The sequence below is a fragment of the Terrapene carolina genome, unplaced genomic scaffold, assembly GCF_002925995.2.
Source record: "Terrapene carolina triunguis isolate 2854851 unplaced genomic scaffold, T_m_triunguis-2.0 Scaffold67, whole genome shotgun sequence".
In the NCBI taxonomy this organism is placed as follows: Eukaryota; Metazoa; Chordata; order Testudines; family Emydidae; genus Terrapene; species Terrapene triunguis.
This window is the reverse complement of record NW_020664418.1, coordinates 34,191,914-34,215,752: the sequence shown is the minus strand read 5'-3', so window position 1 is coordinate 34,215,752 and position 23,839 is coordinate 34,191,914. Positions and strand designations below refer to the sequence as shown.

At 42.7% G+C, this 23,839-nt stretch overlaps 1 protein-coding gene across 1 annotated transcript in view; it reads right to left on the bottom strand.

Moving 5' to 3' along the window:
• Window positions 1–13,713: 13,713 nt before the first annotated feature.
• LOC112103444 (high affinity cAMP-specific and IBMX-insensitive 3',5'-cyclic phosphodiesterase 8A) overlaps window positions 13,714–23,839 on the bottom strand; it is a 181,360-nt gene continuing 171,234 nt past the window's right edge. Inside the window, exons 19-21 of the mRNA XM_029910749.1 lie at window positions 17,225–17,392; window positions 16,019–16,148; window positions 13,714–15,233 (exon numbers count right to left, since the gene is read on the bottom strand). Coding sequence (XP_029766609.1) covers window positions 15,127–15,233; window positions 16,019–16,148; window positions 17,225–17,392 — 405 coding nt within the window. The 3' untranslated portion in view covers window positions 13,714–15,126. The remainder of the gene's footprint in view (window positions 15,234–16,018; window positions 16,149–17,224; window positions 17,393–23,839) is intronic.

Below are 23,839 nucleotides of genomic sequence, written 5' to 3'. Positions count from 1 at the left end.
GTCTTAGGTTCAAAGTACAGCAAACAAAGATAAACACTCTGGTAAAAGGTACATTTACAAGTTGAGAAAACAAAGTAAATCTAAGACGCCTTGCCTGGCTTTTACTTACAATTTTGAAATAAGAGAGACTTGTTTAGAAAGATGGGGAGAACCTGGATTGATGTCTGGTCCCTCTCAGTCCCAAGAGCGAACAACCCCTTAAACAAAGGACACAAAACAAAAGCCTTTCCCCCCCCAAGATTTGAAAGTATCTTGTCCCCTTATTGGTCCTTAGGGTCAGGTGTCAGCCAGGTTACCCGAGCTTCTTAACCCTTTACAGGTAAAAGGATTTGGAGTCTCTGTACACAGAAGAGCTGTTACCCTTCCCTTTATAGTTATGACAGGGGTAGAGGTGTACCTAGTGATTTTGGATGCTACAATTATGGGCACCCAGCTTGAACTACATGGGCCTTGCTTCTTCGAGAGAGTGCTATGGACCCACCCTCTGCAAATCAGGATCTTTTGAGGTATTTCAGGTTGGGCACCCAACATCACTAGCCACCTTTGAAAATGTTGGCCTAGGAGCCTTGTTTTAGGTACCCAGGTTTGAAATTTTTGCCCTAAATAAATAGAGCTGGGTGGGATGGACAGTGATGGACAGCAGTAGCTGAAGCTGGGTAGCTAGATAGTTCTAGTTCTCACCTTTGCTGCTGCTGCTGCAGTTTGTCTGGCCAGGCTGCAACACCAGGGCAAAGGTAGAACAGTTTACCCTGAGCATTTGATTAAACTTCATACAGGAGCTTAGATTTTGTCAGAAGAGCCTACCTTTTTGGCAGCCACAATTTTCTCATGTGATTCTTCCGGTGTTTTAGCCTTTTGTCCACAAACCTCACAGGGGCTTAACAGTAGTTAATGAGATCCTGTCATGGGAAGGAACATTACAACTGCTGCTCACATGCATTTTCAGAGAAAGGAGTCCGTACAGCCCCATAACTAAAGTAAAACATTCCCCAAGACAGGATAATTATACATTTCATGTTGATTCTCAATGGTGGCACCGTCACTAGGTTTCTGATAAGCATCTGCTTAGACCTCACTCCTTCCACCCTTTATCACATTCTGTGGGAGGCTGCCAGAGCCCACGTAACAAATTACTACTGTTCAAACACACCAGAACCAGTAATTAGAAAAGTTGATGTACAGTGGAGCACAACGGCAATCTCTCACTGCAAAGGAAGAGGCAGCTAACTTTAGAATCTGGAGAAAGCCAAAGGGCAGTCACACAGACAGTTCATCAAGGATAGTGCAGGCTCAAGCAGAGAGGGGAGTATGAGCTAGACAAATCCAGACTCTTATTTCTAGGGCCTACATTAGTTTCAAAGATACATTTTCTTGAGAAGTGATTTTGATAGGGCCCAGAGGCTCAGCTGGTAGGTGGGCAGTGAAGTTTGGAGAAGGGAGCTAAGCCTATTTAGACCAGCTGAGGAACTGGCCTCTCTCATTGTTTTGACTCTTATTTACTCTTTGCACAAATGTTCCTTCTTTCCTTCAAATGTCACCATCTTCTGGGTGTCCCTTGAGCTTTGCCTCTTGGCCCTTCTGTTCTTCTTTTCCTTTTTATACTTAGGGCTGGAGCCTGCAAAGATTTAAGCAGGTAACTTTTTGGTCTCTGGCAATTGCATTGCCTCCGCACTCACTCCGTGGACTGGGCTCAGCACTGGCCCATAGATGAATGAGAGCCAGAGAACTTTGAGAATCAAGAGTGTTTGAAGCAGTAAAGTCATTCTCAAAAGCATTTGAAGCAGAGCTGGTGGAGTTTCTGATCTTCGTTTCCCTGGCAGGCCAAGCTTTTCATTGCTCCAAAACCAGTAACTACAGCCTCCAAGACTGCTGACAGTTTCAGGTGGACTGGGTGCTAAAGACCATTTTGATTTTGTTTTTAAACTTTGGGTAATTTTTCTTATGTGAATACACCCACAAATCTTTCTTTTCAAGATACTTTTAGATCCTTAGAGAATAATTCCCTTATTATATTTACAGTATTTTTTGGTCATAAAATTGCAGAGGGTCACTTTAAATCTTTGTTCTGATGCTGAACTGCAAGTAGACTGCAGTAGTAAATCCATTCATATATTGTGCTGGTGCAGAGTCAGAAATATTTCATGATTTCCTATGTAATAAAACTCTTGTTCAAATAAATGTGTCCAATAAGCATTGTGCTTGTCTATTTATAGTCTGGATTTGTAAAACTTTCTTTTAGTGGGGGTTAGTAGCAGATCTGCTCTTCCCAGTTCGCCTATGCTGTTTTATTCTGCCACCATCTCCAGTAAGTTTCACTTTGAAATCCGCTGGGCAGTGCAGAGCCAACTGAAGCAAACAGTGAAAGGGAGGAGGGCGTAGTGCTTGGATAAATCTGAACAGAATGAGCCTTGGGGGTATGTCTTCACTAGCTGGCCCAGCTGGGAGTATGGGTTAGAAGCCCAGTTCTGCTTTCATTTGGGCTAGTAACTTGCACAGTTTGGAATGAGTGAAATAACTTGAGTGCTGATAGTCCTTCAGTGTCTTCCCACAATTCCCTGTGTGCCCAGAGGGGAATCATAGGGCAGGTCAGCTTACTGAGCACAAAGAACTATGGGATATACCCCCTGAAGTCCTACTGACACACACAGGTGAGTGCAGCACCAGTGTGGACAGAGTAACTTCAGTGAGCTAGGCTAACTTAGGTTCTTAGACCCTGGTGCCAATTGCCCCGATCCCTGGTATAGGCAAATTGGACCTGCAGAAAAGGAGAGTTGGTCATCAGCCTTCTGGAAAATGACTATTGCTCCAAATGCTGCTGAAACCTGATACAGTAAACACTTTGATAGCCTAGCATGTGGGGTGGGAGGCAAAGAGCAAAGGCTCTTTCAAGCCTGTGCTAACTATTGACTGTTCTATTATTAATTTGAGGCAATTTGAAGGGGGAGGTCAGGGGCTTTAACTGCTCTGATATTAAAGAAGAGAAAGAGGCCACAGTATTGACTGGTGATGCTGCTGCTTGCAGATAAAATCTGTCCATTTTGTCTGCAGACCCTTAATATAACTTCAGTGGCCTGACTTCACCGAAGCTTAAGTCTGATTTATGAGCTACAGCTTTTTCCACTCTGATCCCTCAGAGCTTGAACTTTGTTGTTCAACAACACCCCCTCACGAACATGGGGGAAAAGGTCACATCTCTCCCATTCCCATACATGGAAGTGCAGGGCCTACAATGATTTTATGCCAATTCCACTAAGCCCCAATCTTCTGAGCATGCTCAGAGGGCTCACTCACATTGACACATGAGAAAGGGCTCTCAGATGCAGTGTAACTTCCTTACAGTCCATCAGTCTTAAAGAAAACATGTTTCTGTCTCACGTCTACCAGAATTTTACAGCAACCATTTTCTAGACCTAGCATCGTGATAGCTGCAACCTGTTCTCTTGTTCTGTAGCCATCTCCATATTAACCCTTGATTTGATACATATTCTTAAATATGCTCATCAGGCAAAAGGGGCACCCCCCCCCATATAGATCTATTTTATCTAGCAATAAATGTAGACTTTTTAGCTTTTGCCATGTGTGAAAAAGGCATCACACACACTATTTCTGAGGCTGAGTTGTGTCTCTTTGATTGGTTGCCTTCTTTATGATGCCAGTATGTCTTGAATGAAACTGTGTAACTGACTTGGGATTCAGATCTTCCCAGTGCCTTGACATGACTGTAATCCAGTGTCCAAGCCCAGTGTTTGGATCCCTAAGATAATAGCCTTTTCAGTTATGGGGTGAAATAATAGAGCCTTCTACCAGAGCTTGAAATACAGCTAACTGCTGTCACCTTTATTTGTAGCAAGAGCAAAGAGTTAAACCTGTCTATACCCATGTACTTTTATAGACAATTTTGGAGAACAAAGATATTTATATACCATAGCACCTAGAAGCCCTAGTCATAAGCCCTGTTGCTGCTCCTTTGTTTTGTTTGTTGATATTAATTATTGCCACATAAAATGCATTTTCAATGGCTCACCAAAGGTAACATGCATTAGACAGAATGGTTCCAGAAGATGGGGGCTGGCAGATCGGGGAGCATTTAAGCATTAGTTGAATGGGAGACAATAGAAAAATGAAAGGGTCAGATTGTGGATGGTAAAAGGCCTAAGGTGAGAAGAAGGAAGATTAATATTAATTGGAGGACTGGCCTAACCTTTGGACAGTCAAAAGCAAGCTTTGTATGGGGTAATAACACATGAAAAGTACATTCCTAGGTAGAAACTTTCCTAGTTCTGAGACAGTCGTTCTAGCACTGTGGTCTGCCCGTTTGGGGTACAAAAAACTCGACAACTAGTTTATCATAGAAAATAGTGTCTTGTCGATGTGAAATCATCTCAAAATTTCCATATTCTCGGGGATATGTTATAGCACAGGTGATATGGTCACAGTGCCCTTTTTGTATGATAAGAAGTGAGGAGCTAATTCTCAAATGAAAAGCAAACACAAAAACCAACCAACAAAATAAGGCACCTTTTGTAAATGGACCTTATCTGCCATAGGAAAAGTTAGAACAGTATTTCACTATTGGTGCAGCTCCACCAGCAATATCAGTGTTGGAAGTGCCAGAGTAGAAAGAGCACAGGTGTTTGTACCATTGTAACTCTGCAGGGTTATACCAACAGCAGTAAATATACTTGTGCCTTGTCTGCTTGGTCTCACTCCATTGCTATCATCAGAGGAACTGCACCAATGGTTAAAAAAGGTCCACTAGTTGCTAGTGTAGAGACATACCACAGAGGCAACTGACAGTCAAGTAAAGCTACACAAGTCCCAGGTACTTCGTCTTTGAAGGTGAAGCCATTGTCTTAGAAAATCTGCATAATTTCAGCTAGACCAGACTTCACAGTTCCTTTGTGGCCTTTCTTCTCTAGAAAGTCTCCCACAGTTCTGAGACCAGGTATATGCAAGACACATTTAATGAGTTCCCAGTAGGATTGCTTCGACAAACACCAATTCTGAAATCTGGGAACACAAATCTTAAGACATAGAAGTTAATTGGAATGTATGGGATGGGTCTGAACTTTACTCAGCCTTGACATTTGCAGGCTCAAGACAGAGCTATGTAAATGTAGAGTCTGTTTGTCAGGGATCCGTCTAGTGGCAGATTTACCCTAGAAGCCAAAAAGATCGAAGAGATGGATCTGCTGGTAAGTAACAATGCCCATTGAATCAGATTGTGAGCTCAGCTAAAATCACTGTAAACATGGAGTATCTATGTTAAAATCAGTGGAGTTACCCCCCAAGTGACTGAGCTCAGAATATGGTCTGATATAATTGGAAAGGTAGTTTGCTTAGGGAAGCTGGGGGATGTATGTGTACTTCGAAGGTTGATCCAACTTTTTCAACCCCTCAGCTAGGAACACTACAGCCTCTGGTTTCAGCAGGGGCAACAGAAATATCACATTGTTAAGATTTACTGAGCCAGCATTAAATATGTCACTGATGTTTAACTAACTAAACACTGTTAGACATATACTCTGATGTGGTTCAAAGAAATTTGCTATTAAACAGCTTATTTTAAAATACATTCAGTTTTTTTTCCTTTCTGCTTGTGATGATATAGTGGGGAGAGCTTTCTGAATTTGGCTTGTCAGATTTTTGTCATAACACAGGACAGTACATTCACACTGATACTGCCAGTGATTTTGTGGTGAGCAAAATTTCAATCTGCAGTGATATTTCACAGGAAACTTTCTATTCGGACAAATGGATTTTTCTCTTTCCCTGAAAGTAACATCAAAAGCCCGTTCCTCTGATGTACTGTACTTCATAGAAATACTGTCTAGGTTGAGCTGCTTCTGTTCCTGACATCTGTACTCACAGGTACATTATTACAGTCTCCTTTGCTCATAAAATTTAAGGCCAGAAGGGAACACTATCATCTCCTGCATCACACAGGCCAGAGAATTTCAACAAATGAATCTTGCAGCATGTCCACATCTGCTGTTTGAGATAGAGCATAACTTAAAAACAAACCAACAAAAAAACTATTTGTAAACAGAATACTTAAAGGCACTCCCTCCTCAGTTAAGGTTATCTCCATGCTAAATTTCAGCATTCAATCCCAGCTGTTTTAGCTATTGAACTGTTTAAACATAGTTACAATATAGTACAGTAATTTTTTCATTACTAAAGCATTCCTGTCCCCCATACCTTAAGGTCAAAAAAGGTTAAAACATTTTTTCTCAATATTTCCCCCCAAAAATCAACAAACAAAGCTAAATAGCTTGTTTGAAAACCTGGAAGTGATATAAAACCTTATGCTTCAGGGCATATACCAGACTCTTTTTGATGGGGTCAGGAAGAAATTTTCCCAAGGGTCAGGCTGGTCCATAATTGTAAATTTTGGGCTTTCTTACATCTCATTTTGAAATAGCTGGTGCTGCCTACTGCTGCAGATGGGATACTGGGCTAGATGGGCCCCTTATGAGTTTTGGGGTGGCAATTCTGATGCTTCCAAAATTCTTCTTGTAGATAATATTGGCTGCAGGAAGGACCATTTGTTTCTCTGCAGCTTTTACCACAGTTTTGTAATCCTGTTGTGACAAACAATATGAAATTAATTGTCTTATAAAACTCTTCTCTCACTTTCTTCATGAGGCAACATGGCTTGGTGTGGTGAAGAGCACACTGGTCTGTCTCTGCCGTTGACTCACGGTGTGAATTCAGGCAAGGCACTTCTCTGTCTCTCCATTTCCACATCTGTAAAATGGGGATAACACTGCTTACCCACCTGAAGATTGCTGTATAATTGCTAACGCTCAGAACAATCTGCAGAAGGCAGAGCAGTGTGTTTCTAGGCATATGATACTTTCCCAGCTGCAGTAGGAGACTGATATTCCTAGTGCATTTTATGCTTTTACCAATAAGGAAAGCCAGGCTGACAGATTTTTATGGCTGAAGATACAATATGCCACCTTCTAGGAGCTAGAAACTGCAGGAGGACTAGGATGACATCATTCCACTTGTGCTCCAGGCTGAAACTTGGCATTCAGCATATTGGACAAGTAGCAGGTTGAGCTGAGAATAGCTTATGTAATGAACGCCATTGAAAGATTTACATGAAATACCACTTTGGAATATTAAAGCGAGACCAGACCAAATTCTCACTTGAGTCATTACTAAGTGGGGCTCCCCCTTTGGTTTCCAATGGAGGTGGCAAACTTTTTCATTTCTTATCCTTACTGTTCAGTATCATTGCTGAGAGATGATGCAGTCCATTCCAGAAGAAAGGTGTTAGATTCATGGTCGAAGTGATGCCTGTTCTTTTTATTCTTTTATGGAGATATACCTATCTCATAGAGCTGGAAGGGACCTTGAAAGATTATGCGTCCAGTCTCCTGCCTTCACTAGCAGGACCAAGTACTGTCCCTGACAGATTCCCCCTGCTGTGATCCCTAAATGGCCCCCTCAAGGATTGAACTCACAACCCTGGGTTTAGCAGGCCAACTCTCAACCCACTGAGCTATCCCTCCCCCATTAATTACTGTGGAATGAAAGCTGAATTAATGCTCGCTTTCAGGCTACGACAGATTCAGACTTCAGCAAGTGTCCATGGTTCACAATATTTGTTCATATTTCCCATTATCCCCTCTAGCACATCTTCATAAAGGGTCAGTATACACAACTCACACAGATTTACCTCCATGAATGCCATACATGAGGATAGTTTAAAAGACTCCCACTCTCCACCCCAACATACACACATGGACCAATGGCAATAAACTGCTAATGAGTTGCCCTTCCCCGCCAGATTCCAGTTTTAGGGGTCCCACCCACTACGTGGCATTTCTCCATCCTTACTATAGCTTGGACATAAAAACCAAAAACCCAACACACTGGTGCCAGCCTGTACAGTAACTGGCTTCCCCAGACACACAGCAGCGTGTGCCACATACTGGATGGCAGGATTCAGACCCAAGCTAATGCCAGGGTATTTGAACTTTGATCTAGCTCCCATTTGAGTTAATGGGAGTCATTCCCCAGAGTTGAATCAGGTTGTATAAGTAAAAATAGCAAGCAGAGAAGCTGAGGGAGAAAATTGTTCCTGAGGTACAGGTTGGAAAGTCAGAAGACCTGGGTTCTGTCTCTGGCTCTGCCTGAGTCACTCAGGCCCACTCACTCAAAGGTATTTTGGTGCTATCTCCCACTGAAATCCACTTTCTGTATCCCAGTTGCTCCATCTGTAAAATAGGGAAATAATATATATCTGCCTGACAAGGGTGCTGTCAGGCTAAATTCCGTAAGGTTTGCCAGCCGTTTTGAGCGTCTCAGATGGAAGATGATAAATAAGGGCAAAAATATTCGTATTAATTTTATGGAGATGCTTTGTACTTATAACATTCAGTACAGGTAGCTACAGATACCAATCAGTGGAGTTACACCAGGAATGCGTTTGGCCCACAGCTTCAGCAAGACAAAACTAACTGAAATCCTTTTTCCAACTGCATAGGCTGCACAGAAGTGCAGCACTCATGTAAAAGCTTGTTTTCTGCCCCCCAAACATTGTCAGAATGAAAAGCAATCACCCACGAAAGCTTATGCTCCAATACGTCTGTTAGTCTATAAGGTGCCACAGGACTCTTTGTTGCTTTTTACAGATCCAGACTAACACGGCTACCCCTCTGATTCCTGGGATTGTTTAACAGGAGCCCCTGGGATCACCATACCCGGGAGGCATGAGGTCACACATCAGCAAAGAGATTATTTGTTTTGCAGTTTGTCACTAGCTCTGAGACTTTGTTTCACAGTGCGCGGCACAGAACGAATCAAACCTTTTGGCCCTCAAAAGAAGAGCATGACTGGCTGCAGATTCTCTTGCTGATTTCTTTCTCTGCCCCTCCGGCCCCCAAATTTGTTGGGAGATTAGTAGATAGAAGAAAATATAATAATTAACTTTTTCTTATAAAAGAGCAGCATCATTTTTGCTTCACTTCCTTCTTGCTCACGCCACGTCTCCCCGAATGTAGTAACACTGATGTCTATTAAGGCAAGTAGAACATACACAGAAAGGCAATGGAGCAAAACCAGGCATCCATTCCATTTCAGGTGATTTTTATTTTATGCTCAGCCACTGAAAAATTGTTGCATGAAGGACTGTTTTGTCCATAATGAAGAGTTTGGTTGGATAGCTTCTGCCTTGTTTCTTTTGTTGTAAGAAACAAATTTACTTCTCACCATACTACACCTGCCTACTGATAGGTCTGAGATTTTCCTCTAGGCTGGCTCATTGATGGATCCAATATTTTCGCTGCATAAGACAGGAGATCATAATAGTTTCTCCTGTTCTGCTTTTTATCCTCAGGTATCTTAAGTGGCTCGTCAAAGTTAACACAGGCGTAAGCAGCCGTGTTGTAAGACTGGAAAGCTGCATCCTGCAAGCTGAGCAAATCATTCTTAAGGGGTGAGTTATTCACTGAATTTTTGCTGTATCCTGTTTGAAGACATGAAACCCTGAAGACATAAAAGGAACCCTTCATTGTTCTGCCTACATTAGAATTTAGTTGTGTTAATTAACATGTGCTAAACCATGGGTAAAAATTCAATGTAGACAGACTCTGCATTATTTAAACTTGCTCAGAGCAGGTCTGGCCACATTTGGGAATAATTTCAAACAAGTTCTTCAATTTATTCCAATGTAGATACATGCCCGTGGCAGATAAAAACACCAACAGTCAGCTGGAGCCTTGCCACACCGGCATCATTCCTGCCACCAATGGAGAAGTATCAGTGCAAGCATCAATGGCAAAGTATTCAGGAAAGAGAATGGTGGAGTCACAGCCTAAAAGGGGTCCAGAAGCCAGGGAGTTTGCAGTGCTGCTGTATAATCTGGGAAATCCACGAAAGAAAGAAAAGGGGCAACTGGATGGCTGAGAAACTAACATTGGGATGCAGAGCTTTTCACCTGTAGGTCACTGGTTCAATCTAGCCCAGTTGAGTGCGGCTGGAAGTTATCACCCGCTGGAGATTTCACATGGAGGATTTCCAACTACATGTCAGCCTGGAGTCTCCCCAGCACAAAATCCAGTCTTTTTCTTCCAATAAGGAATAAAACCCGGACATTTGTCAGAAAACGCTTTGCACAATGTATGTTTCAAACATCCCTCTGAACCTCAAGCCGCTTCCCCAGCAGCAAACACGTGATGTAACTCTCAGAAGTCTTTTCTGTGAACACTGAAAGTTTGTTCCTGGGTGATACAGAGGCTTACAGGACAGTAGGTTTGTCTTTGGTTTTCTGATAGGAACATACGGTTTGTTAGCATGGAACTGAAGTTAAAGTCATCTGGATTTAATTGTTTTCTCCCTTTGTGAAAGGAGTTTGGCATTATGTGGCTTAAACTGCAGAACCAGAAAGAAATGGAGATAGTGGGGAAAGTGAAGCACTACAAGGAGATGCCAAAAAGACAGAGGCTGAGACTAGGAAGATGCTGATTTTACCCCAACTCTTTTTAAAATTAAAATAAAATTGGCCCCATGGCCCCTTTGGAATCAAGGTTTTTTAATTAAACAAACAAACAAAAAAAAACCCACCACCACCACTTTCCTCCGTGCCCCTTCAGAGCTAACCAATCACTATCTTCTGTCCTGCATTTACAAAACTGCAACAGAATCAGTTAGGGTCATCTATACTTTTCTAATATACCTAAGGGCCCCTCCTCTGGTCTTGGGCTTTCCTGATCACTTAGCTGCAGACAAGGGAGAAAATCCCTGGCTGGAAGCTGAAGGGGGAAGGGGCAGAGAGTTTGCAGCAATGGGCCGAAAGAGATAGAAATAGTCTCAATTCATAGGCCCCAATTCTTGAGTCTGGCTGAGTTGTTCTTGCCACACGTTCCGAAAGGAGGTGTGGGGCGTGGTAGATAAATTCAGCTTTGTGCTATTTTTGCATCTCTTTGATCCTGAGGCTCCTGGCACAACTTTAGAGCAGCCTCAGGACGGCACTAAGTTTTGCCCAGCTATATATGGCTCCAAGAGATCATTCCAGAAGCTGGGGATTGCTGGAGTGCAGCAGCACTCTAGCTGCATCCCCCAGCACTGAAGGAAGCTTTGGAAATCTGGTCTTTAGGACTGAGATGGCTGTCAGGCTAAGGAGGAAAGAGGAGAGGGTCCTGCAGAAACAGAGGGAGAGAGAATCTTTTGGGGTTGATGGAGGGAAGGCATGAGCTGCCAGGCTGGCGAGGAAAGGAGACTATATTCAGTGGGGGCCTACTGGGGTGGGAAGATGTTTTAGGGGCGGGTCAGACACAGTGGTGGCTGTGGGTCACATTTAGCTGTAATCTACTCCCGGTGACAATAAGTCTTAGATGGGAAAAGGAGTGAACAGAGCTGCATTCAGTGGCTGCCCATTAAGTGATTGTGAAGGATTGTTTTATGTCAGATTAAATATGGCTGTAAATGTGTCTGGTCCGGTAGGCCGGTTAGCATGGCTCCATACACGATGGTAATGGTGTTAATGACTCAGTGTGAACTTCAGGGAATTAAATGTATCGATCAGATGGTTTCAGTGATGATGCATCATACATTTATAACAGGAAAGCAAATCACTTTTACCAAACATTAATACAACTCAGTGCCTTAACTAGGTTTATGAAGAAATACTGACCCTTAGATGTTAAGATGCTGTTGACCCATGTGTTGTTCTTGATATTACACTGCAATTACTTCCTCCACATTGTATGCTTTCCACTGTAGACGAGCTGATGAAGCCATGATCAATCTTTTTGCTAATGTAGTCAGCATGAAGCTTTTTGCTGAATCACCACATAAGCCCCTTTGTAATGGGAGGGCCTTGGCCAGCATTTGACAGCAAATCACAACAGAAGCAAAAGAAACCTTTATATGAAAAAGAAGATGCAATATTAACAGGAAAACAAATTATCTGGCAGCTGAATGGCCACCTCCCCTTCCAGGCTCTCTATTCAAAAGTGGATGGTGAACGGGGGTTGCAGATGTCTTAGTTCCTGACAAAATAAGACGCACAACTCCTGATCCCTCTGCATGAAGCATCCCAGTCCCTTAAGCTGCATAATAGATTATGGAATTATCAGCAAGTTTTACAAGGACCGGAATCACTCAACACTATTATTATTAGCATCTAGGAACCTTAGTCAAGATTCAGGGCCCTCCTGGTACTAGGCACTGTACAAGCATATAACAAAGAAGACAATCCCTGCACCAGACAGCTCACAATCTACACATGCCACTGGTAGACAACACACATAGGCAGAGGTAGGCTAGGAGGAAGATGTGACAATGATGCAGAGTTTAGCAGCAGAGCAGAAGTCACAGCTATTCCCTGGCCTAGCCAGTGCCCGAGGGTAGTGACCTGTAGGCATCACAGCAAAGGCAGGTTTTAAGGTGGGATTTAACAGAGAACAAGGTAAAGGCGCTATGAATGTCGATGGGAGTTTTCCTCATGTGTGTGGGATGGCACAGGAGAATGTGGGCCATCAAGGACAATGGCTCAATAAGTTAATAGGTCTTAGGTAGGATGGAGCTAACTGGCAAAGGGCCTTAAAGGCAAAGACCAGGAGTTTGTGTTCGATGGGGGAGGGGGGGCACGGCAAGACACAAAGGGGTGCGTGATGTGGTTGGAGCGATGAGCCAGATCCCCCCTTTATACTTCTGTGTAGCTCAAAATATCCCACCTCAAAAGCATATGTGAGCAGGAGCCTTTCCCAACCTGTTCCAAAATAGAGGCCACCCACCCCGTGGGCAGGGTCAAATCTCACCCCCTCCCTGGGCAGTGATTGTAGTAACTAAAACACAAAGTCATCAATAATGTAACAAAATTCAGCTCAAATCCCTCCCTCTCAGGGCTGGCTGCTCCCAGGATGCCACCCTATGGACGGCTCAGCCCACGTTCTCCAGCATCACTCCTGCCTCCATTACCTCTGGCAGGGTAGGAGCTGCCTGAGTCAGCAGAACCTGATTAACCCTTTCCTGCCAGATGAACACCTGCTAACGGAGTGTTTCAGGCCAATTCTACCCACCTGTTACCCTTCCTCGCCTGAAATAAGCAACTACAGCATCTTAAACCAACCATCAACAGCAACAGACATTTAGCAATATATCCTATATCCAGCATCAGGATCAAAAGGCACCCCGCCACCCTCACCCGCAGACTGAACACGTGTACACCGAGCATTTCCGGTTTGGGCTACGTGCCCACTGCAGACTGTATTGATGTAAGTCACAGCCTCCGGTACCAAAGCTTGGCTGTCTGCCTAGGCACAAGTTGCTGTAAGTCCTGCTGTCTCCTTGGCATATTCAACACCTCACCCTTGCTTTCACAGATAATAGCTACACTACAACACACTGATATCATACTAGCTTTATTGCTCATAGCATCTCAGCAGACAGCTCCATGTCACCTTCAGCCATTCAAAACAAACTCTAGCAGAATTGAACCTGGGTCTTCGATTGCCCAAGTGAGCACCCAAAACAGGGGACGATCTGTCCTCTATAGGGGCAGAGCAACTAATGTGCACAACATGTGTTCTCAGAAAGCTGTGACGGGCACAGCTCAGACTCACAGCTCTCCATGGCAAGTTCTGACTCTAGCTGGCAAGCCAAAAACAAAACAAAACACAAATAAAAACCCAGCAAGTGATACTTTTAAAAGAAATTGTTTAATTTCACATATCTATCTGATAGTGTGCAAATTAAAAAAAAAAAAAAAGAAAAAGAAAATGTTTCAAATAAAATTGCTAGAACTTTGACACTTCTTAAAATATACATTTTATTATTTTCTGGTGTTTGCTGTGAATGTTTCATTCAAATGGTGAAGGTATACAACCTTTACAAACTTCTGGAGTTAAAGATTTTCTTTTTTTTTCCACTGAAGAGGAAAATACATTGGCTATAAAATGTTGAAATTCATTAAATATTTTGTTTTACCCCCCTCATCTATGCTGTGGAATGCTTTGTAGAAATACTGTATAAAATAAGGCAGACTTTTGATAGGGAATTTAATTATAAAATTACAGGGAAGAAAAAAATGAACATCCCAAGTTATTATTATTATTATTTTTTACCAAGAGTAGCAACCTTGGGACGATCTTGTGGTCACCAGTAGGGAGTGAGAGAGAACTGCTGGAGTTCTGGTGCTTATACAGTATGCATTTCTTGTTTATTTTACTACTCTCCAGTGAGACCTTTTAATAAAACTTATTTTAATTAACATAAAATCAGACAATATTTAAACATACACATCTATCCTTACAGTGCAATAAAAATGTGTCATTGTATAGTATTTTGTATTTGCATTATGAAAATAAAAGGTCTGTACATCAATTAAATGTATATTGATGAGTATGAATCATGTAAATTTGTAATGCATCTAAAGTTGGCTTTGGCTTTTAAGTATTTATAAATTCATAGAAAATATTGAACATCTAACAAAATAAATAAAACATATTTTAATAATAGATGCTAACGATCAACTTCAAAAATTCTTGTGTTATTTTTTACATTTGCTACTAAATTTCTTTAAGAGAACTCACTTTCAGTAGTGCTCAGAAGTGAATGATTGCACCTTCTGTGATGTGAAAAAATAGAGTACATCTATTTTTCATAGATCAAAAACTCTTTCATGAAGAGTTGCATTTTAAATGTCCGACTGGTAAATGTAACTGTTCTTAAGTGCTTATAAAAAGCAAGGAGCTTTCTCATAAAAGCTGTGAGTCACTATTAACAGATACTCCTCCTTCACTTGCAGATTTGAGGACTAAGCAAAATCTTCTATAGGACACCCCTTTTCGTGAGGATATCTTCAAGCTTCACATACTGGTATGAAGATAATGCAAAAATATGTTCACGAATAGACCCTCTTCAGTACAGGTACTGCAGCAATCCAGTGTAATTCAGCTGATAAGTTCACTTCATTTGAGTCCATACACGGCAGTTTGCAGGAGTCAGCTGCTGACCTCATGTTGTCTTGAATGTGAAAGGTTCACAAGCACATGGGTTAGCCTTACTGTAATACTGAAGGGATCAAAACTAATTTGAAATCACATGAACAAAAGTGAGCTTGAGTAAATATGCATCTGGACAGGTAAGTTACACACTGTGGCCTAATTGCTATTCAGGTGGTGGTCGAAGGCTCCGTAGCTTCTTGTCATCGAGACCTTTCCAATATTTAAAGTTATTGTCCAGATGCTGCATCAAATTTGGTAGGTCTGCAAATGCTAGGAAAGAAAGGACACAGTGTAGTTAGCCAGCAGAACTGAAATGGTTCCATGATTCTACTTGCTTAAATATAATTTGAAATACGGGAGGAACTGTATTAAGTGGGATGGTTTATATCTGTTATACTGATACTTGAAATGGTTCTTGTCTTCTACATCTTCCCAGGAGAGTTACAAGAATACTATAAGTATATTTAGCAATTGTATTGCAATTAGGAAAGCACCAGTTTTCTATCAAGGACCTAGATACTGTGACTGTAACTATTATGCTTGATAAAATTCCAGTTACGTGCACAGCTGATTTGCCATTTATGAGTGTGTCACAATTCTGACTACTTGTAATCACTAATGACAGCAATGGAGAAGAAATGGTTGATATACTGTAAACAGTTCTCAAAAGAAATTCAACCTGTTTTTCTATAGCATTTTCAAGCATTAGAAAATTGTTAAAAAAAATTAAAAAATATGTGGGCCAGGTGAATATGCATAGTGTGGTAACAAAGTGAGCTCACTTAACATGCCTTGTTCCTTTATGGAAAGCTAGCTAGTCATTTAATAACTGAGAAGAAACTAAATTTTGCCTGAAGTTCACCTATTAAATGAAGTCATAAGAATTATTCATAGGAATGTTAAAATACATGTTAGCATTAATTAAGCTATCGGGTTTACTTGAAATGTAGCAAATTTCCATATTTTTTTTTCATTTGGTGTCACAATGCAGCACTTTTATCTCATAGTACCCTAAAAGGCTTATGATATGAAATATATTGTAGAATCTTGCTTACCATCCCATGCATCAAACATATCCGTGATGAAGTAATCTATGAAGGATATTTGGGATTTGGGGATGCTACAAGTATGTCTGTCAAAAACTGGCATCACCACAGGTAAACTCTGTCTCTTTTCTTCATCAGTCTGCAAAGAAAAGATTTTGTGATTATTTGGCTGACACGTTATACCAGTGAACTCCCACTAGCAGCAGACTGTTGGCCACCAACTGGTGCATGCAGATGCTTAATAAAAGGAGTGACATAGTGTGAACAGACTTGATCTAATCATGTGTATGTTCAGGAGCAATAGAACACTGAACAATGCTCCCTATTGGCTCAATTAATATATGGAGATATACCTATCTCATAGAACTGGAAGGGACCCTGAAAGGTCATGGAGTCCAGCCCCCTGCCTTCACTAGCAGGACCAAGTACTGATTTTGCCCCAGATCTCTAAGTGGCCCCCTCAAGGATTGAACTCACAATCCTGCGTTTAGCAGGCCAATGCTCAAACCACTGAGCTATCCCTCCCCCGAAAGTGACACATTTACCGCCTTCCAGATCTACAAACAAAGCTAGTTTTGTGGCACTTTGAAACTTTTTTTAACGCTATGACTGTTTTGGAGGTAAAGATGCTCCATAATTGCCAGTCTCCACCAGAAATGGAGTTTCAAACTTACCAGAAGGCAGGAAAATATCTTACAAAACATTTCTTTTACTTCTGAGGAATACAGGCCTAAATTCAGAATTTGGCCATGATCTGTAATGGTAGAAGACCAGGCAATCCCCACCAAAACCTCAGCCTCCAAGGGGCTTGCTCCTACATGACTTTATTCCTTGCTGTCTCCTTATGTGCTCCCTCACTAACACTAGTATTCTATCATCATATCCATGAGAGAGAGCGAGCTATGCATAAGGCCCTTTTCTTCCACAGGCTGTGAATGGAGTGCATTTTTAGGCAAAACAAATTGCAAATTGAACAATCTAGAAACTTAATTTTTTTCAGATTACACTGCAGGGCAGCCAGCTTCCATATGTTCACAGATACTGGGCCCTGCATTAATGTATATTGGTGATGAGCAACTAATATAAAATATAAACAAATTAATAGTGTAGCCTTAAGATCTTGTTTGGATATAAGTAGAGTCCGTTTGCTGATTCCTCCCATCCTATCAAAAGAAGTGCTCAGGTAGAATTTTTAGTCTTCTCCAGCTATCTTACCTGTGCAAAGTACTCCTCAGAGATGCGACCGGCCCATTCAATGCACTGCTCTAGGGGTCTGCATGGATTGGAAATGTCAGCGCACTTTATCAACATACGTTTGATAAGTATGCGATTTTCAGGAGACGTGAGAACGTTTTTGACTGAATCTCCATCACCATTATTACTCTGCAACATTTCAAAATTAAAAACAACAAATCAGCATTTTCTGTAAACAGACATTAAAACATTTTCTACTTCGGGAATGTTTCCAGTGTATCCCGCAGGGACCCAGTCCTGCATTCCTTGCATGCTTCACTGAAGACAATTCCAGGTGCTCAAATGCATCAAATCAAGAGGAAGGATGGTTGTGTGGTTAAGGCACTGGATTGGGACTCTGGAGCTCTAGGTTCCGTTCCTGGCGCTGTCACAGACCTAGTGTGTGAGCTTGGGTAAGTCACTGAGTCTCTCTGTGGCTCCATTCCCATCTCAGGAGTGCTGTGAGGATAAATTCATTAATGTGCAGATAGTACAAAGGCCATGTAACTACATAGACAGATGTATATAATTTTCCATTGCAGGATTAAGATGATAATTGAAAAACCCCCACAAAAACACACTGAGTTACATGTTAGCAGTGGAGCAAACAACTGTTTAGGAAAAGGCTGGGACTAGATGCGTGCCTGGTCAGTGCTAGCAGGTCTCATTATCATGAGCACAAACTACTGTGACAGCAGTACTGCTCCCAGGGCCAGCTCCCTCTTCCCATCCCATGCACCTGGTTTTCCATCCTCCCCCTCCCTACGGTGCCTGGCTTACTTGGCTTATAATCCAAATTATCTGTTTTTTGGATTTCATCACTATCAGATAAATTCATTAAAAAACCCTGCTTTTGATTAGCTTTATCCTATGCAGTTACGGAGAGTGGCGAAGGGACACTTGTTTAGAATATGTGGCTATATTTGGACCCCAGCCTGCACTATGTATGTTTCTGTCCAGTGGGACAGTTCACACAGTTGAGAGCTGCAAGATTGGGTCGGCCTTTTATGAGCTGGGGCCGAAGCTACCTTTACTATGGAGCTCTGATTAAAATTGTTTCTAGGGGTAGGGAATCAAGGCTGAGATGCCTAAAAATCCACCCAACAGAGTGGAGCATAGCTTGAGCTGTTGCCTGGTGGTATGACTACACTGCAAAAAAAATACCCGCAGCACTGAGTCTCAGAGCCCAGGTCAACTGACTTGGGTTGGCGCTGCTGGGCTAAAAATAGCAGCGTAGACATTCAGGCTTTGTCTGGAGCCCGAATGTCTACACTGCTATTTTTAGCCCTGTAACGCTAATCCCTGTCAGTTAACTCAGGCTCTGAGACTCACTGCTGTGGGTCTTTATTATTTTTTGCAGTGTAGATGTACCCTGGGTTAGCTCTGGATAATGGATTAAAATGTGGTGCCGCCAATAATAATAATATTTAGCTATCACTTCCCATGCATAAATCTCCAAGTGCTTCACAAAGGAAGGGAAGTCACAGCATTTCCCATTGATAGCTGGGGAAATTAAGGCTCAGAAAGGTGAAGTGACTTGCCCAAGGTGACACAGCAGGTCAGTAGCAGAGCTGAGAATAGAACCCAGCTATCTTAGTTCCCAGACCAGAGTCATCTCACTTGTCCAACATGTCTCCCAAGACACAAGCTTTTGTTCTGTTTTCCTAATTTTGTACCTTGCCCTCATTTGATCTCCATTGATCTTTAAACACAAAGTGTGGCTACTGCATATGGAGTAGTCACTTCAGCTGTTCCTTCACTGACCTAACTGTACTTTGGGCCCACTCCAACCCCTGCTGAAGTGAGTGGAAAAACTGCCATTGACTTCAGTTGGAGCTGGATGAGGCCCTTTGTGAGGAATGCAGATGTGAAGCATGGTAGCACATCTTCCTTCACGTCCCTTTTTAATTTTCTCCTTTGCTGAGATGCCTACAAAAAAACTTGACAATGGTTAGGCTGCTAGTGTGCTAAGACCATAGCCTATCATTCTGACCAATATTGTTTCCTTGTTCTTCCCTGTCTATCTGCATCCATCTGTTATCTCTTACCTTATATTTCGATTGTAAGCTCTCTGGAGCAGGGACCATCTTTTGTTCTATGTTTGCACAGTGCCTAGCACAATGGGGTTCTGGTCCACTCCTGGGCCTTCTAGCATTACGGTAATCCTGACAATTACAACACTAATAATGCAGCCAGCTCCTACATCTATTTGTACAAGAGGTACCAACTAGGCAGAATTCCACACTCCACTGCACAAAAGTAAACACCACATTGAGGTCAGCCAGGGTGGAATCTGAATTTCCCACTGTTCTGAGCTTTTACTAGTGCACATTGTTAATTACAGGGAAGAAAGTTCTTCCTGCAGGGTGACACTGATAAACCACAGCAAAACCAAATTAGACACTGGCGCTTAAAAAAAATTTTTAACTGCTGAAAATGATTAGAGATCATTCAGTAAATGACAGCAGAGATCAATAGGTACATCTCCAGGAGCTGAGAAAGGACTTTTGCTTCTGTGATCTGGAACCTGTCCAAACCAAAGCTATGGTTCTACTCAGAGGATGCGGCTGTCTTGGGAATAGATTCTGCTAACAGAGCTTAGTTCCAGCGTCCTGCTGAGAGCACAGAGGTGTCTCTGCAGGCCAGATCTAGGCTTCCTGTCACAAGCTTAGGTGACATCATGAAGGGAAATCGGAGGATAAAGGATGCTGGAGCTGGGATGGATTCTGTCAGTTTATGACACAAAAGAAGACAAGGAGCAAACCTAACAACTTCTCATCATGGCCCATTGAACAAATATGTACAGAAAGGACTAAAAAAGGGGAATTGTCCCATATGGAACAAACAGATGGCAGCTTGCCAACAAACACTCCGTTGAGTCACCGCTGTGATCCAAAGCCAAGCTCAGAGAAGCACGCTGCCATTGCTACCAAATACAGGACCAAACTCGAGGGAAGATCTGCTGGAGTGTAGTGTCCTGCCAATAACAAGCCCTGCAAATTAGTGGTTTTACCCACTCAAACATCATAAACATTTTTACAGGAGTCTGCAGTTTGGAGAAATACTCAGCTCAAATGAGGGAAACACTTTGATTTGATTATTTAAGTCAAACAGCAAATTAAGCCCTATTTTTCTCTAGAAAACGTGCATGCAGCAGGTCAAACTGCTAGGAATGAGACCAGACCCTTTGGCACAGGTTTTGCCCCTGAAATCAATGGGGCTGCACAGGATGTAAGCCAGGGCAGCATTTACACTTGGTTTGACTCCAGTCTAACCTGTATGTGTGTAGGGCTTGTCACTGCTGCCATTTGATCTCACAGAGGAGTGTGATATTGTAAGCCCCTTCCCCCAACCCAGAGAACTTTCTTCCCGGCTCAGACTGGGACTGCCGCTGCAGAAGCAGTGAGTGAAGCGGAGCTTTAGTTCTGCCCTCCCTGCTGCCCGGCGAGGCTCACAGGAAGGAGCAAGCTGTGAAGTACTATACTCCTCCTCAGAGCAAAGGAGCAGCAGCCCGGGAGGAATTGTGACAGTCGAGTCCGTTTGTACTCTGGTCTGCTCCCGGGACCGTGCAGCTGTGCGCTACACTTCCCTTTCTCAGAGCAGCTTGAAAGCCTCAGACTAGCCCTTAACCTCATTACATTTCTGTTGCATTCATGGATGCTAAGCTAATTTAACACCTGGACGTTGTGTAGCCTAACAGCTAAAGGGCCTGGCTTATATTTCACAGGTGTTTATTTAACATCCACTTGGGGGTTGTGTTATTATTTTAAAAATTCTTTATCTTTTTATTTGTAGTGTCAAAAGGATCCCTATGTTCCAAGCACTTACTATAATTACCTTTATTATCCAAAAATACTCTGCAATTACCCAAAACATGTTAACAACCCCTTTTATTGGAGGACCAAAATAATATTCAGTATCAAGTCTGTGCTGTACAATAATTTGCAGAACTGTGTTTTGCAGCTTGATGCTTCTTTTATCAAAGGTTTTGACTGTTTTGACTTCTGTAACTCTGCCAGAGGTTCTGGGTCTATTACAGGAGTGGGTGGGCGAGTTTCTCTGGCCTGCAATGTGCAAGAACTCACACTAGATGATCACGATGGTCCCTTCTGGCCGTAAAGTCTATGAAAGTTATTTTTTCATGGTCATTAAATTCCTGGAATTGAATAGATTGGTTTTTAGCCTAAAAATTCTCTATTGGTTTTACTGGCCATATACGTCCATTAAAATATCTATCAGCATTTTCCCAATAAAACAATTAAAGAGAGTTTGATTATTTCTTACTGTAGTTCTTAAGTAAAATATAATTTATCAAAAACATAAATTACTAAAATTACAAAAAAGGCAAAATGAAAGCGAGACCGTTTGATAGTTTAAAAATATAATTTTAGCCTGGGCTGGTACTGCTGCCCATTATTAAGATTGCCTGACACTATCTATTGTAAGACCCTGTGTTTTCAGTTGCTTGTAACTTTGCCAAACTTTAATCGTTTGGTCTGAAATATTTCCTAGCTGGTGTATACTTCAGGCTGAAATGTTTTGTAAAATTTTAGCCGTTTCTAAAAACAAGGTAAAGGAAAAAATGTTGGTTTTGCCAATATTCAAAAATTCTGGCAACCTTTTCTTTGAGAAGCTCTAGTGCCCCCATGCTTTGGAGCAGGGATTTGAAATTCGGCAGGAGGTGGCCTTTGAGTCAAGGATATGCCTTTGCTGTCCCTGTGAAGATCCACCCAAATCTGGCCAAGTTGCAAGCATCTGAAAAAAATCACAGTTCACACAAGCTCAGTAGAGACTTGCTAGCGCTTCACAGCTTAATTGCTCAAAGATTCCATCTACTCTGAGCTTGCTCCAGCCTGGGGCTGAGCAGGTCATTCCTTGTAATTGAAGTTCCTGGCTGCTCTGGGCCATGCCAAGTCCAAGTCCAGAACTGACAGCAGGGAGCCTGCCTCTCCACTGCTATCAATGACACCCCCACTCCTCACCCCTGCGGGGCCGTGCGGAGGAGAAAGCTGCATGATTCAAATGCAGAGTGGACAAGAGCCAGATCTGGGATGGGGTAGGAGGGTTATGCTGAGACAAGATCCAGGGTGTTTGTGCTTGGGACTGCAGGTTGACGGAGAGGGAAACTGGGACGGGGAGTTCATGGGGGAGACTGGGACTCGCTTAACAAGGAGAGTGGGACTGGGAGCTACAGGAGGGCAGAGGACATTGGAACTGGTTGGGCAAGGAGACTGGGGGCATGGCTACCCTTGCAGATGTAGAGCGCAGTAGGGAAAGCGCTACAATCTGTCCACACTGACAACTGACAGCGCACTGGCATAGCCATGTTAGCAGCTCTTGCAACGGCCACAGAGAGCAGTGCATTGTGGTAGCTATCCCAGCATGCAAGTGGCTGCAACGTGCTTTTCAAATGGGGGGGGTGGAGTGGAGTGTGACAGAGAGTGTGTTGTGTGTATGTGCGGGGAGAGAGAGTGGGTTTTTGGGGGGCTGAGAGCATGTCAGCATGCTATCTTGTAAGTTCAGACAGCAACAGACCCCCCCCCCCACCTCTCTCTCTCTCTCTCTCTCACACACAGCATTCCACAGTAATGGTTGCTTTGTCTCGGAGCAGATAAGCATGCTGGCTGTCAGAAATGGAGCTTTCAAAGGGCATATCGGCATGCCTGCAGTGATTCCAAAACAATGACAAGAGTGGCCACTTGACTTAAGGGGATTATGGGATGTTTCCGGAGGCCGATCAGAGCGCAGTAACGCAATACCTCATTCACACTGATGCCCAGGCATTCCAGCCAATGCGCACCAACTGTTAATCTTCTCGCCGAGGTGGAGTACCAGGAGCCCTGGAGTCAGAGCGCTCTACATGCATTGCCAGTGTGGACGGGTAGTGAGCTAGGGAGCCCAGGGCTGCTTTAATGCGCTCTAACTCGCAAGTGTAGCCAAGCCCTGGGACTGAGAACCAGTGAGTGAGTGAAAAGAAGTAGGCAGGGAGGGAAGATAAATCTTATGAGGAGATAGGATGCGGGGGGAGGGGAGAATTGGGACTGGCTGGGCAAAGAGTCTAGGACCAGGAGCCAAGTGGTGGAGGAACACTGATTGGATGAAAAAAAAAAAAAAACACCAGTATGTGATCATGTAAATAAAGACCGTATCACAGCATAAAAGGGTAGCAGGTGTAAATTCAGGTTGTACATGTCATGGCATTCTGGCAGTTCCTAACTTTTGAATGCTTGACTTTGCAACCTTAATAATGTTCTTCTAATGCACTTTGTGTGTGTGATATATCTATAGAAGCAGCCATATTACAAGATATTTAGTTACTGAAATGATCAAACTAAACACACAAAATTATGTGAACTTTGCCCCCTTGAGATACATCTGTGAGCTAGTTTTGTTCTCCTCTTGGGTCTGGTAGCAGGAGACAGGCATCTTGATACACCATGGCTCATGGACAGTCAACTTGTTAAGTACATACGGCCTGATCCAATGCCCATTGAAATCAACAGGAGTCTTTCTACGACTTCAGTGGGAAATGGATCAAGCCCACCATTGATCGGAAAAAGCAACAGAGAGTCCTGTGGCACCTTTAAGACTAACAGA